The sequence below is a fragment of the Dermacentor silvarum genome, chromosome 11, assembly GCF_013339745.2.
Source record: "Dermacentor silvarum isolate Dsil-2018 chromosome 11, BIME_Dsil_1.4, whole genome shotgun sequence".
Classification (NCBI taxonomy): domain Eukaryota; kingdom Metazoa; phylum Arthropoda; class Arachnida; order Ixodida; family Ixodidae; genus Dermacentor; species Dermacentor silvarum.
Genome location: NC_051164.1, coordinates 35,028,143 through 35,043,393, shown reverse-complemented (window position 1 = coordinate 35,043,393; position 15,251 = coordinate 35,028,143). Strand labels below are relative to the sequence as shown.

The following is a 15,251-nucleotide window of genomic DNA, read 5'->3' as shown; positions in this document are numbered from 1 at the left end:
TTTTCTCAATCAGAATAATAAAAAACCCAATAGAACAAGCTTTAGCACTACAGTTCGCAAATGATATAAAATATATAAGAACATCCTTCTACACCAAGATTTCAAATGCTTTAATTTTAAACGACAAGGTTAACAGCTGCTTTAGCTTTTGCAACAAGATCGTTCAGTTACTGTCGGTATTGCACTGTCGTTGTTTAGCTCTTATGCTATTGTCTTTATCAGGTCAATTCTTGTGTTGCCACGTATTCTGGTGCGTGAAAATGTTTCTGCCGAACTACGACGCCTACATCATAAACTCCGGCTCCTTTTAGGTCGCCAACACTATACGTGGATGGGCAGAAAAAAAAGGAGAATTATAGGACCGTAACAAGAAAGGTTCTTACCATGATTAGAGGACTTTTAGCATGCACAGCGTTACAGTGGAGTTATTTCAGTGGGTTCGTATCATTAGTTTCAGTAGGCACATTTTAGACGCAGCAGGATCGGCACTAGCGCATCGTCTATGTAAGGAGAGAACACCTCACGAGCACTTCACCATTGCGTCGACGGTCAAGCGTGCTGCCTAATTGGGCCGCATGGTTGGCCAGAACAACCCGTTGCGAGACACGTGACAGACTTACAACCTACACGACACCAAATTGTGCCATGTGTTCCACAGAATACACTTAGGGATGCGTTTAGCGGCTAGTCAGAGAAGTAATAGAGGTGATCTCGTATGGATCTAAGATCCTTAGCTACCCAATACTCCTGAGACGCACATATTGGCGATGTCGAACATACGCCGAGTTGCTACAAAATAATGTAAACGTAAACATAGATCTTAGTATGGCTGTAGTTCCGTAGTATCCCGTCCCAATGTGCGACTGAAGTACAGGATGCGCTGAGGCACCGGACGCTTAGCAACAAAAGCCACACACCGGAACAAAGTGACTCTCACTTCAAAGTATTTCGGCAAGAGGTTCTGCGGAAAAATGACATTAAGACAACGCGGAGCAAAAAAAGACGAGTCATATTCTCCAGCTACAACCATGTATACGAAAACAACGCCGAGACATTTGCGAAGTGATTAGGTAATTTATTGTTTGTAGACATACTCCTGTTTACAGAGAAAGAAGTTGCGAAAGAACTAAGCTGAGCGGAGCCATTGATTTGGCCCTGAAGTTTTGTCGCTCTAGCTGTTAAAGGGCAATGTTCTTTTCTTGGAAGTGACAAGTGAGGGGATTCAATATTGCTTTTAATAACGAACGTATATTTGCCTTTGAGCTAACCAAGAAAGCTTAGCGGATTGGACTGAAACGTTGGCATTGTGCCATGGGCTTTAGAAAATCAACATCCACGAGGACGCCGCGAAGTCTTCCTCTGTTTGTCCTTCGTATTGTGGCCCCCCAATCCTTTGCTTTCTGTTGGCCACGACTTTTGGCAAATAAGTGATGCCTTTGGAAACGACGGAGGACTGCGCGTAGGATTAAGATGTCTCTTCGAAGACATGCGCTACTGAGTCAGCAGCGCGCCATCTACAAATCACTTCCCTAAAGTGTTCAATGTTCATCAATCGAGAATCTTTGTTCTTCAATCGAGAATCAGCACTATCAAGAACCATGCCATACACAGTTTAAAGCACCATTTAACTCTTGTAACGTGCCTGCAGAAACTGCCTAGCGAAGAGCATGGTGTACTTGTACGCGTTACAGACAAAAAAAGTAACCGATTACAATTACCATTAGGTTTTTTTCTTAAATGTGATTGGTGGCACTTACGAATTATAGCTACACGAAAGTAACTACACGAAAAAATAATATATTAATTTAACGTTACTTTCCTCTCTACATTAAAAACCTTGCGCAAATAGAGTAGATATGACGAGCTATCCTGGTTCTTCTATTGCGCTACTGCGGCCCTTTATACGTTGTTTTTCTTCACGAAGAATTGCTTTTGAAAATTTTCTTCAGTAATCTTCCCTCGTTTTCTTGTGAAGTCATTTGACAGTGCCTGGTAGTGAAGCTTCCGCAGAAGCCAATATGGTCAAAACATGGTGGTTCATCAGCGGTTCGTTTGGCTTAGCGCCATCTGTGTGAGGAGGGAGAACTTCCGGAGGAAGAATAAAAATAATTTGACGTCATATTCGTTAAAAACAAAAGTGACGTCATTTTGTTCTCAAAGGCGCGAATTCTGTTTTCGGAGGCCTGCCATTACAGCTGTATATTCAAAGGCCCCGCCATTCGACTTGTTATGCGTTCCAAGCTTTCAGCGCGGAAAGCGATGCAGGAAATGGTAAGCCGTACGGGTGTCGAAATCGAATTCTGCACCGAACATACTTGCTTTGGAGGCCAACGAACGCTTTGGGCGTAGAGTGCTCGTTCTTTTGTCGGACACCAAGCTCGTCGGCCAGTGCTGTTGCACGAAAACAATTAAAGTAAACAATTATCTTGCGGTCGCAACTCACTACTTTTGATTGAACAGGTTAAGAAACACTGAAACTACCCGCCTCACCAAATTCAGACAACCGTGGACAAGTAAAATAACACAACATGTGAGCAACACAACATGTGAAACACAACATGTGAAACACAACATGTTACCCAACACGTGTAACAGGTGAACTTTACGAGCCCGCTTTTCTGCACACTTCAACAGCTGGATTGCATTGCAAGTGATAGCGGCGTCAACGCCTGGGGCGCTCGTACGGTGGGCGTTGAAAAAAAGGTATTTATTGATAATGATGAAGTAAAATAAATTTGTCTGTTTTCTCGCCATGCGTATATAAAATCGATTAGCAATTTTATTTTCGTTGCATGAATCTGCGTCTCGCTTTAATTAAAAAAACGCTATTTTTTTCTTTCCTAATGTTTTTTTTTATTTCCAAACATAGTTGCGCTTCAATCGCTGCTCCCACAACCACCCTTGCTGATGTCAGTGACAATTCGTTCTAAAGCGCTTTTTGCCCGAAGCTTCGCGACCTATTCGGATCCACCTTGGTGACAACATAGGCTCTGTCGATGTATGCGATGGAGAGAACGACTGTGTTGTAGTGCACGTGCAATTTACTCACAAGGTTGTGAATCGTTACTCAATGTTACGGCCCTCGGGTTTGAATCATCTATAAAGCGCAGCGATTCATTGTTGCTTGGGTTAGGGGAAGGCGTTTCCAGTAAGAGCAGTAAAGAAAGGAAAAAGTCGCAGTTTCGGCCGAAAGGCTAAGCATCGATTGCGATTGCAACTTAGTGGATAACCATACGAAGTAAGGAGAGTAGTTTTATCGGCCGTGTAAACTTGTAAGCATACGCATACTGACTAAATGAACAAGCATGATGTCACGTGCCAACAAGGAAACATGAACGCATCTCACTCAATGACTGCGGAACCTCGCTGTCAGAACGCTGGAGTGAGGAAGCGCGGCTGCAGCAACGAGCGCATTGAACCTTCGTGCTGCATCTCGCCTCAACGCGAACTAAGCTGCGGAAACACCGAGCACGGCGGACTGCCCCCTACAATGATGGCTTTCAAGTTAAAGCGCGCGGCCGCCCGGGCCACCCGGAACGCCCCTCCCCCCCCCCCCCTTTCTCTATCCTACCCCCGGATGGTTGCGCGCGAAGGAAGACGGCGCGCTTCCTTCCCGCTTTCGGCCCTCGCGGACACTGGCCATTGTCATCGAGCCACAGAAGCGCCCTGTGAATTCGTCAGCCAATAAATGGTGGACCTACACCCGGCACCCTTCACTCATTAGCCAGACTTCAACGACTATCTGTAATGCTTGTCAGCAACCGTTCAATTTCCAGGAGAAGGTAGGCAAAATGGTAATGTAAATTATTGAAAGGTGCATATTATTCAGCGGTAACAATACAGTTGATGCGTTAAAATTGCAGGAATAGTTGTATATGAGTGACGAATAGCGTGCGCAGCTAACGCGGGCCATTTTTAAAGAAAAAGTGTGTGTGTGTGTGGGGGGGGGGGGGGGTGCTAACTACAATGGGACCGACGGTGTTTTGTTAGCAGTTACCTTGCACACACTGGAGAATTGTTCCGTTATCATTGATTATGCAATCTATATTCACATGCAAAATAGTGTAAATTCGAATGTCACATTGTGCATAACATTTGAAAACATCACTTTCAATAGTTTTCAGCTAACTACATTCCCCCTAGTTACTTTCTTGCGCTTTCCAAAGTCGTGGCGGTAAACCTGAAAGATAATAGAAGTGAAGGCGATACCGAGCGCTTCGCGCGCGCAGCAAAAGAGCTCTCAAAAGGGGTTCCGTAGAGTCAAACATATTCAATGGCGGACTTGGTGACCGTGAAAAAGTGAGGAGAAATACGTACCCGTTGGCTGCTGCTACGGGAAAGCAGCGGTGTACACACACACACACACACACACACACACACACACACACACACCAGGCGCGTTTGCTGGCTAGTAGTAGCTAGAAACAGCTAAGCCGTCGCCTTGACACGCTTACGCGATCACCAAGTGAGCGATTTCATAGCGTTAACTCTTTTAAACCCCTTTAAGAGGGATGTAATGTGCAAGAAACGCCCGGGACCACCTTCACTTCTCATTCTTTTTCGCGTTTTGCGCCCCCACACTTTTGGAATACGGAATAAATAACTGGGGCAAGTGCAAAGAAAGAGCGGAACACTACTGAATGCATACTTAAAAGTGCAATGCGCTTTTTGACATTCCAGCTTTCCATAGTAAGCAAGTCTTTATTATTGTGGGCAAATAACTTTGGTAATTAGCTAATCAATGGTAAGAGAAAAGTTCAACAGCACGAGCAAATCGACTGCAAACACACCATCGTTGGCGTCATTGTCGTAATTCAAACCCCCCCCCCCTCCCCCTCTTTTTTTTCTGTTAATCTGCTTGGCCCGCGTTAACTGCGGAACACGATATATCTAACAGACAGAAAGATGTGCGTTTAGCGGTCCAAAAGTTCTGTCTATACCCAAGAAGTCATAGGTTGCGTTTAGCGAAGAATTGAGCAGCAGCTCTTACTGATAACGGCCGCTTAAAGGCGCTTCCATGAGCGAGGAACACAAATTTATTATAACAGAGATAGTCGGAGGTCGTACTTTCAAGAGTGGTGTGCAAAGCTGCAAGCCTGCCATGTTCAGGTGATCGAGGCGTAGCCGCAGTAACATGACTGTGGGAAGGAGGTAGCCTCGTGTACATGTTTTCAGCCCTTTGGACACTGTAGTTCCCGCCAAATTTATGCGCTCAAAGCTGCATCATCCGTTTTAGTTTGTTTCGTCAAAAATATAACTGGTTTCATGTAATTGGTTACTTAATAACGTAATCGAGTTACAATGAGCGCTACCGAGTAAACGTGACAATCGTTAGTTCACAAAATTACCAGAAAACTTAACTGGTTACAAGTAAATACTTACATGTTATTTGTTACTTACAAGTCAGACTGCTAGAGGCACAACTTGTGTCGCGTTCCGTCTGCCACATACCTAGTGACCGAATTAGGGATAGAAGAGGTTCAATGAAGGCCGGCACAGACCGGGTGGCCACACCAATTGCTTCAAGTAGGCGTGAAAGAGATTTTGAAGACACCGGTACCTACCCAGTCCCGCGTCTACCATGACCCATGTCAGCGTGAAAAGGTTCGTTGAAGAGCAGCACATGTTTACACATTGTCGCACACTCAGTGACCCGAGTTGGCTCAAAGTCTAATAAGAGCAAAAGCGCAAAAGAAATCAGGACGTCAAGGAACATGGACAAGCGCTTGTCCAGGACTCCTTATCGTCCTATCTTCTTTTCCAATTTTACTCCTATTCGATGTCGGAATAGCAACTAACTCTAACTGCTACCCTTCTAAGATGGTCCAACGGTTGGTTTCGAGCCTTATTCTCTCAGTACGGCAGCATGACGCGTGCTACGCATTCGACCATGGACTACCTAGTGACCCAGGTAGGCGGGACAAACAGATTAGATGCAAACATAGGTAGTTGAAAGTCCTTGAAGTACCTTAATAATGCTAGTGCATTCAAAGAGCCAGCTACGATCTCACTAGAACTAACGCGCCCACAGCCAAAAAAAAAAAAGAAACGCACCCGAGCGCAGCTGCTGCATTTGAGCGGGGTCACGGCTGGCTTTACTTTCGAATAGGACCTAAATACGAACCTAATTATTAATGAAAGTAATAAAGCTATGATGGCTCCCAGTCCGGATGCATTGCAGTGCCTGTAAATAATCTAGGCTGACCTCCAACCCGGAGCTGGTATTCTATGGCCTAAGGAACAAAAATACGAATTACTTAATAAAAACTGCGCATATCTGCTGTCTATTCGGATGAGATAGCCACAGTGCGATTTTATTTATAATCGCTGATAATGTTAGGCTTCAAAGGAAATACGGGGCTCCGATTTCCTTTGATTTGTTGACGCCGTGTTCGATACACTTAATATCGATCACGGCGTCACCCGACAAAAATTGCGAAACAAACTTTAACAGCACAGCTGTAAATTTCTAAACTCGTTTACAACCTAAGAATGAAATGTGATATCTTCGCTGTCCTACTCAAACCGTTTCCACAGATGAGAAGAACATTTATTCACCCGCATTATGTAGACACCCGTGCAACTGTGGTATGCATCAATACCGGTGCATAAATTGAGTACAGTGTAACGTATCTCGCATGCAATGCATCGCAGTCGATATAAAGAAAAGAATAGCAGCAAACAAAACAGTATATGCTTCCGATTCGCCACTAAATTAGCTTCGCTTATTTTCCTGCCGTCGATCGAATACCCTTGCTTAAAAAAAGTTTTTTTGTGTTGAGATTGGCCTTTGTGTCGCTGGTTTTAGCCAAAAATGTGAACGTCTGGGGAAAATTTTATCGGTGGTCCTCATATCTATTCTCTGCCACAGGTAACAATTTTCCTTGAGAAAAATGGCTTTTATTTTCCAATCAACGTAGTAATTACATTACCAGAGCAAGGTCGTTAAAATATGAGCTTGATATTCACACTGGACCAGCTTGTTTCTCAGCGGGCATTAGTAAATGAAAGACTTCCGCGCTGGAGGCACCCGAGAATTGCCCGCCCCACTCGAGCCCGACGCGCTCGTACATAATTGCCGCTCCTACTCTTGCAATCGTGCTCACTCCCCAGTCGTAGTGGGTTACCATGGTAGAATGTGGCGGGCTGGAATTGACATCCTTCTGTGTTGCGGCCCGAGTCCCTTCGCCCTACTTCTGAACCCTATGTGTCGAGCGGAGGTTGCCCACAGCCGAGCACGCGCCAAATGTTCATCAAAAGATTGCAGACATGTAGGCCTTATAACAATACTGATGATCACATGTTCGAATTATACCTTCGGATTATACCTGTTCGGATTAAACCTCCTAACCGTGAGTGATCTCGCTCAAACGCGACTACTCTCGCTCGGATGGACAAACGTGCTGCCAAGCTATGCATCTATGAACGCTGAGTGAGAGGATAAATTTAGCTTCGATTGCGTCATGCCTGGTGCAACAACGGTGTCATCTGTGTACGCGACAAATGCATAATCGTGTAACCGCTTCTGTCGTCCACACAACGAAACCAAAGTAAAACGCGTAGGAACTGTGGTTGAAAAGATGACTCCCTCTGATGGATATTAAAGACGTTCCACTTCAATACGGTGTAGGAAAAGAGCTACGGTGCACTGACTTCCGAATATGTACACTGGGAATATTACGGAAATAGACCACTAGCAACCCACCCAAGCTCCTACTTTTCGACAGACTAATCTTCAATTTAATAGCTATTGTAGGTGCGTCTCAATTCACCAATATTTACACGTTAATTCATCATTTGCCAACTTGCAGAGCACTTAGCTAGGCTTAAAGAAGAATTTAACATCTTTGAAAGCCGCCACAATGTTTTTGCTCCCAATGTTTTCGCAGTCCTGCCTCAACGCTACGGACACAACCGATCACAGTGAGTCAATACCTTCCAACCAAGCCTTTAGCCCCAAGGACATGCACCGTTGCCTGTCGATTCTGCCAACCATCTTTCTCCACGCAAGGCGCAGACTTTGCGGATTCCACTTGTGGCTCGTAACGACCCTTGGTCTTCCGCAGGGGTGGATGTCATGCTTACGCTCGGGTGCAAACCCGTTGTCATTCACACGACGAACACCAGCCTTGTCGGCCAGGAGACCCGTGATGTAGACATCTTCGATGAAGAAGTACGGCACGACACTCACGCTGCGAAGCAAAAGCGGCACAGAGTCGCCCGAGATAAGATAAGCGGGCCCATTGACGTAGTCCGGATACGTCGCGTTTGGAAATATCGACTTTGGGACGTACCACTTGCCGTAACGTCCCTTCGTTTTACGCGATGGTCTCGACTGTGTCCACACCCTTCCCCATATGGTTCGCCGTAGTTTGACGGCAGCCAGACGTTTAAGGGTGGCGGCAAAGTCCCAGACATTGAGCAACACGTCGTCGTCAATCTTGAGCACGAACTTGGCATTCGGACAGAAGCTTGCGGCCCAGCGCAGCATCATCAGAGACTTCAAGGTAAGGTTTTTGTAAGTGTCGACGAAGGTGCCCTGCACAATGTCCTCGTGCAATGCGTTCTCCTGAGCGATGCGCTCCTGAACGGTGTCGTTTCCAGGTTTGCCGAGCATAAAAACCACTTTGAGGCCAGGCATTGTGGTCAAGGCGCTACCCCATGTGCTTCGCACGGTAGAACGATGCTCGAAGTGGTCACACGCTGCGAACACTGCTATGAGAGCCAGCATGTCGTTGTATCCACCTGTCGGGCCGCAGCCAGCTGTGTCCGTTGATATCGAGTAGGAAGAAGATGTAGCTGTCTTCGTTGTCTCAATAATACCAGCTGTGGGTATGGCGTACTTGGTGCCATCATTAGTCTCTGAAGCAGAGGTGCCGGTGAAGTTAACAGACTCTCGCTTCACAAAGCTAGCCAAGAAGTGTCGTATCGGGGGCGCATCGTATCTTTTGAGTACGAGATTTATCGTGACAATAGCAATACAAATGCAGAAGAGAAGCTGTACGGGGACTTTTTGAGCATAGTTAGGTAAGCATCTGCGATGAAAGTGGCTGCACGGAGGTTTCCAAGGTGGGGGAATCATAGCTGCCGCACATTCCTGTCGGCGTCACGGCATTATGTGCTCCTAGAAGAGACACCGTCACCTGTCTGCGCTATATGCAGTCGTACGTCTGTTCAGATTGGCGGAATTTCCTGAATTGTCGCTATATAATGGGGGCTAAGTGAAGATTCGCAGAACCGCTAGGCAGCTGCTTGTAACACGAAGAACATCTGCACGATGCCTTTGATAGCATTTATGCTTTCGCCGACGAGCGGACACCGCAACTGGAAACAGCGTGGCCAGCGTGTTATATATAACAGCACGCCCTGTCCGCTTCTCATACTGGACAGGTAAAATGACAACTTTGGACCAGAGGGACTTAGTTAAAGTATATTTTAGCTCTTCTGGGCCTCGGCCTAGGTTCAGTTGACGTTTTGCTTATTTCATCACTAAACTAGTTACCCCGCCGTTTCCTATCATCTAGCTGCTTTGGAAGAAGGATTACTAGCAGTTTATTTTTATCAGCTCCGTACATTCGAACAACTCCTGTTTTAACGGTTAACTATATATGTAGAAGTGGAGCCAAAAGCCATGAGCACACGTGCATAGACTGTTAGACAGAATTATTCTCAGTGCGTGGCGTGAAAAGTGGTTGAGAATAATGTACAGAGGTCAACACTCATGTCTAGAACAACGGAGCGTCGCGCTCGGGACTGCACGAGCGACATCTACAGTTTGAAATAGGCCACATGTGAGCATGCGCGGTGCCAATGACGCGCCTGCCTCGCATTTTCCCTCCTTGTTTATCGCCGCTGCTGCAAGAACTGCTTTGGCCTGCAGAAGCGCTGTCAACAGTGTAGCGCCGCCAAAAAAAAAAAGGAAATCGCGAGGAATCGCCCGGCACGGCGCCCTTATACTGCAGGCTTATTCTCAGTTCGCGGTAACGTCATACCGCCATTGCGTAGCACATATATCTCGCGCATCGTGCCATGGATTTTGCATAACGCATTGCGTTTATTGCCGTCTGTTAGGGGTGAATTTTACGAACCTACTTTCGTCGTTTATTGGTCGTCAACCCGCCAACGTTAATTGCTAATATTTGTAGGATTTGATCGCACATACAGAAAAATGCTGCCTAGATATCCTGAACTTATGAGATTTATTGAAATCAGCACATGTAGGTACCTCAAGAACGCTGTCAAATTTAAGCAAAACATACATGAGTAGTAAGCGGAGGCATTTCCTTGTGCGTTTCGTGAGCAAACACTGTCAATAATAACATTGTCAATAAGAATAAGCTTAAAGCATAGCTTGCACTGGGCGCCGAGTTCGCTGCGTTTTTTGTTTGTTTGCTTGTTTTTGTTCTTGCGCTACGCCGTTGACAGCGCTTTTGCGGCCAAAGCAGTTGTTTCAGCCGCAGCGATAAACAAGGATAAAAATGCAAGGCCGGCGCATCATTGGCGCCGCGCATGCTCAGATGTGGCCTATTTCAAACAGCAGATGTCGCTCGTGCAGTCTCGAGCGCGACGTTCCGTCGTTCTAGACGTGAGTGTTGACCTCTGTACAACATGCATCAATGTAAGTCAATGTAAAATTGGCACTCGACTGGCCGCTCGGGGCATTTTGCGTGTATTCGCGGGCATCTTTCACGCTCGGGGAAACACTTTTGTGCACCACGGATCGAGCAAAAGACAGCTGTATCTGGAGTTTCTCATAATAGTCTGCAATTTTCTCATTGACACTTTTCATATAATTACAATATTGGAGAAATTAGGTAATTAAGAGAAATGAAGCTAATTAGGCGGAATGCAAGAAATAATCCGAGTACCACCAAGCGACGGCCAACAATATTACCTTTGTTTTGTCCAGCGACGTAGCACTTGCATAATTTTTAAGTTTGGCCCCAGTGAAACACCCGGCACTTATATATATATATATATATATATATATATATATATATATACATCTCTCTCTCTCTCTCTCTATATATATATATATATATATATATATATATATATATATATATATACAGATGCGCCGTTTAAACTGTTTTGTCCGTGACAGCTAGCCCTTCGTCCTGGTGAGCTGGCGTGGCTAGCATTTGACCCGCCATCACCATCTCATCGCGTCGTTCCAATTCTCATGGCAGTAATTAACATTTCGACCCCTAGTTGAGAGCAACTTACAACCTTCTGATGGTCTGTGCACTGACGTTCGCCTCAGCCAGGATGAACCTACCCGCTCTGGCGCCCCTCACGCCTTGACACCGGAACGACGCCTTCAGTACAGACGCCGCCGACCTATGTGGGCAAGTCTTCATGGAATGCTTTCTTGACCCAATTTGAGGCTGTTGCTTCTCTCAACTGTTGAGACTCAGCAACGAAAGCTCGTGCACGGGGAGTCTGGGTTCGGGAGAAGACTTTGTCGTACCTGGAAATGTTATCTGAAGATCGTCTCAACAGGTACAACGAGATTGTAGAAATATTTGCCCTTCGCTTCAACGACCGCCGCCTTCATCAGGTGCATGGCATCCCAGGTTGTGCAGGCTGGCAGGGTTTGCTCAAGTCATCCCGTTTGGTGCCCTCCTCAGCAAGAAAAGTGCGCGTGCCCAGCTTCCCCATGGTGGGGCGGTTAGCCGAGGGCTCTGGTCACTCGCAACAAGATGAGGCATGTATTTGCTGCAGCAAAAATCCGGAGACCACTCAGCACATCCTACTGGAATGCGGAGGGATTTACCCAGTGAGACCCGTAGGTAACGTACGCCTTCCAGAAGCGCCTGGATTAAAGTGAAAAAAAAAAAAAAAACAGGCAAGAGATTGATGCAACCGGGCATAGGTAGCGGCACATTGGTAGAAAAGTTTTGAGGAAGAAAAAGAAAGATTAGGGAAATGTATACAAAAATGCTGGAATCAAGCACATGCATCACATACCTCAATAAATCAAGCTGGCTTGTTGACTATTTGTCACTGTCCCGTTACAAAGAGGATACCAATAATTTATCATCATCATCATAATGTGGAGCCCTTGGAGGCGGCGTAGAAGGCAAACCACGCCAGATATAAATGGGCACATTGCCTCTTTCTTCACGTGTTGTCGAACATTTTCAGACGATATACCCTTGCCATTTTTCAGTTCTGTCTCGTGCTCTGCCTCGAAAATTTTGCCGTCTCAACCATTTAGTTCATTTCTGCTTTTTTCCCTGTACCTTTTATGTCCTTATCCAATGATATTGTAATATCTATAGTCTGTACGTACTTAGGTTTTGTTTATAACTTATTTTTCGAAACAAATCATGTGTCGGTTCATATACTATTGTCTGTCAACTGGTAGCTTATCGTAGATGGCAGAGTTCAATTGTTGTCTGTCTAGATTGTCGTTTGTTTCTCTGTTTGTTTGTTTCTTTTCTTGGAAATTTCATTGCGGTGATTCAGCAATTGGTATGCTAATTTTCGTGTTTGTACGCCTACTCTTGTGCAATGATGTTCGTCTAATGTTTACTGGTAAGCAGGTAGTGGCATGTAAACTCGTCCAACATAGCACACATATTTTCTTTATCCCGCAAAAAAAAGTTTTTTTCTCAGGGACACTTCATGTTGAATGTGTGCCTTTCGACTGGCATACATATTTCAGCAAGTTATGTTTGTCGGTTTGCTGACAAAAGTCAGCACTAAATACGTGGACAAGCTTAAATGTTTCTCTGCTCTCGTATAATAATGCTTGTGCGCTAATGCATACCAATACGCGCTATAGTTGTTCCTTTCAGTAAACAGGTTTCAAAATTTCAGAATAAAATGGCACAGTCACCCATTACATTTGGTAACTTAGCAAGACGAAACGTTGCTGTGGCGATCGTGGCACAAAAAATAATACTCATTAACTAAATTCCGGGATGTACGTGCCAGAAACATAGTATTATTGTCAGGCACGCTATAGTGGGGGACTCCCGAATATTTTTGACCTCCTGGACTTCTCACACGGGCCCCTAACTCTAAGTACACGAGCGACGGCGGGAAGTTGGGGAAGGTGGACTATGCTACGTGTTCCTTCACACCCTATCACGACGGTGAAATACGCAGACGAATGCAATCGCCGACACATAGATGTAACGCCGGCACATCAATCGCTGGCGCATCACAAAGCCTTGCAGGTATGTTCCCCATCACCATGAATTTAGTGGGAGTATGTGTGTGGAAAAAAAAATAAACGCATTTGAAAACAAATAGGCCGCACCATGAAATTTGTCGTTTGTAGACCATCAGCCGTCATTTCGAAATCAGTAAGGGATCACAAAGCAGCGCGAAAGTAATTGTTTTGCTCGTCTCATCCCAGCAGAACAGTACCACCCCACCCGAAAGCCTCCCCGACGCTTGAAAAGCCCCCGGTTTCGAGCGCCGCGGTGAGGAGACAGAGCCGGTCACGTCCACCACTAAGCTGACACGCTCGCCGTGCGAATGGCGAAAACCTCTCAGCGCGCACTATCTCCGAGGCCATGGCAGGTGTATGCTGTATTGCTGAGACACCACCGTGAACAAAGCGAAACTTTACGATAACTTGCTTTTAACGTTCTCAGGCTCGACCAGAAAGCCCATCCCGGTACTTCAGAACGTGCGCTACACATGGTAGAGTGACAGGATTTCATGATGCCATAGTTGACAAATATGTGTGAATGCATGCTAGCCTCACGCTTTGGAACATTGGGGAACATGGAAGTCCACGGATACTGAGAAGGCTGCACAGACTGAAACAAAGTAACGCTGTTGCAGTGTTTATCTAAAGGCTTAAATCAGTGCTCCTGCCCCCATGTCACAGTAAGATTAACTGGTAAGCGCGAACTCGCAGAAGCTGTCGTAGAAACTGGTGTTGTCGTAGAAACTTGTAATTCTCTTGTGTTACCTGTGCATGTTCTAATTGGCTAGTGGAACTAACGCGACACCTAATGACGCTGTGCACCACGCCCAGCGCTCTGCTTTGCCATAGCGCGGAAATGAGTCGGATGGTGTTGCTGCCATCTCGCACACGTGTCACTCTTTGTGTCGCGCCCCCGGATGTCGATCACTTAACTGTTGTGCAGGCTCATTCTATACCACCCAGCTTAGCTGTCTGTGTTTCATGTACCATCGCTTACCCGAGATGCACAAACGAGCTCGTTGTTAGTACTGTTATTTTGCACCGCTTCACGAATACGCTGTTTCAATTGTAGCCTCTTAGCTTGTCAAAGGGATAGTGCTTCCATTCTGGTTCTGAACCTCTCTGCTCGTGAGCTCCACCGCAAGGTTGGTAAGAGCTCACGAAAATATGCACTGAAGTTTGAAAAGACGAATGCGCTTCAAATCACGGTGCCTCCGACATCCTGTGGGATTTATTCAAGTTGGGACCAACCTTGACTAAGGATCAACTGCGCTTCAGCAACTCCTCACCACGTATCGGGACTACCTGGCCATGAACATTGATGAATTAGGGCGCATGCTACTTGCAAGTCATCACACAGATACGGGTGACAGATATTTCATTTGCCAACAACCTCGTCGTGTCTCATTCGAGGAGCACCGACAGATAAGCGCTCAGGTGATTAAGCCGTCGTGCATGCCCTGAGCTTCTGGCGTAGTGCTCTTTAAGATAAAGGATGGCTAGACAAGATTCCGTGTCTACTATCGACGACTGTGTAACATCACAAATTTGGATGACTATCCGCTACCACGACTTGACGGTCTTGACCGTTTGCATGGCGCGCCGTAATTTGCAACTCTCACCTTGTTCTCATGCTACTGACAAGCGGAACTCGACCAACAGGCTGCGAAAAGAGCCCTTTCATAACACTGGACGACATGTTCGAGTTTAAACGACTATCATTTGGCCTCTGCGATGCACCACACACTTTTCAGTGACTACTTCATACAGTACTCGGCAACCGCCAGTGGACTATGGCGTTAGAGAATCTTTATGATGTCGCCTTCTACGTACCAACTTTCGAAGAGCATCAGGTGCGCTTTGAGCTAGCGTTTCAAATCCTGGTAAATGCCGATGTGCGCTGGAAGCTATGGAAATAGATTTTTGTCTCAACAAAGTTTTGTACCTCAGCCACGTCGTCAGCAGAGCGAGTATTCCACTTCAGCCTGGCAAGGTTGAATCACTGCCCAATATCCAGGAACCTACAGTCATACAAGAGCCAAAAAGTTTTATTGGATTTGCTTCCTATTTCCGATGCTTCATC

The 15,251-nt window shown here is 45.9% G+C and overlaps 1 protein-coding gene across 1 annotated transcript; it reads right to left on the bottom strand.

The window, feature by feature from the left end:
- Nucleotides 1–7,918: 7,918 nt before the first annotated feature.
- On the bottom strand, nucleotides 7,919–14,867 carry LOC119432508 (beta-1,3-galactosyltransferase 1). Its single transcript, XM_037699674.1, has 2 exons — nucleotides 14,791–14,867; nucleotides 7,919–8,945 (listed from the first exon to the last, which is right to left on the bottom strand). Exons 1-2 carry the CDS (start codon nucleotides 14,865–14,867, stop codon nucleotides 7,919–7,921), a joined length of 1,104 nt encoding a protein of 367 aa, XP_037555602.1.
- Between the last annotated feature and the right edge of the window lie 384 nt (nucleotides 14,868–15,251).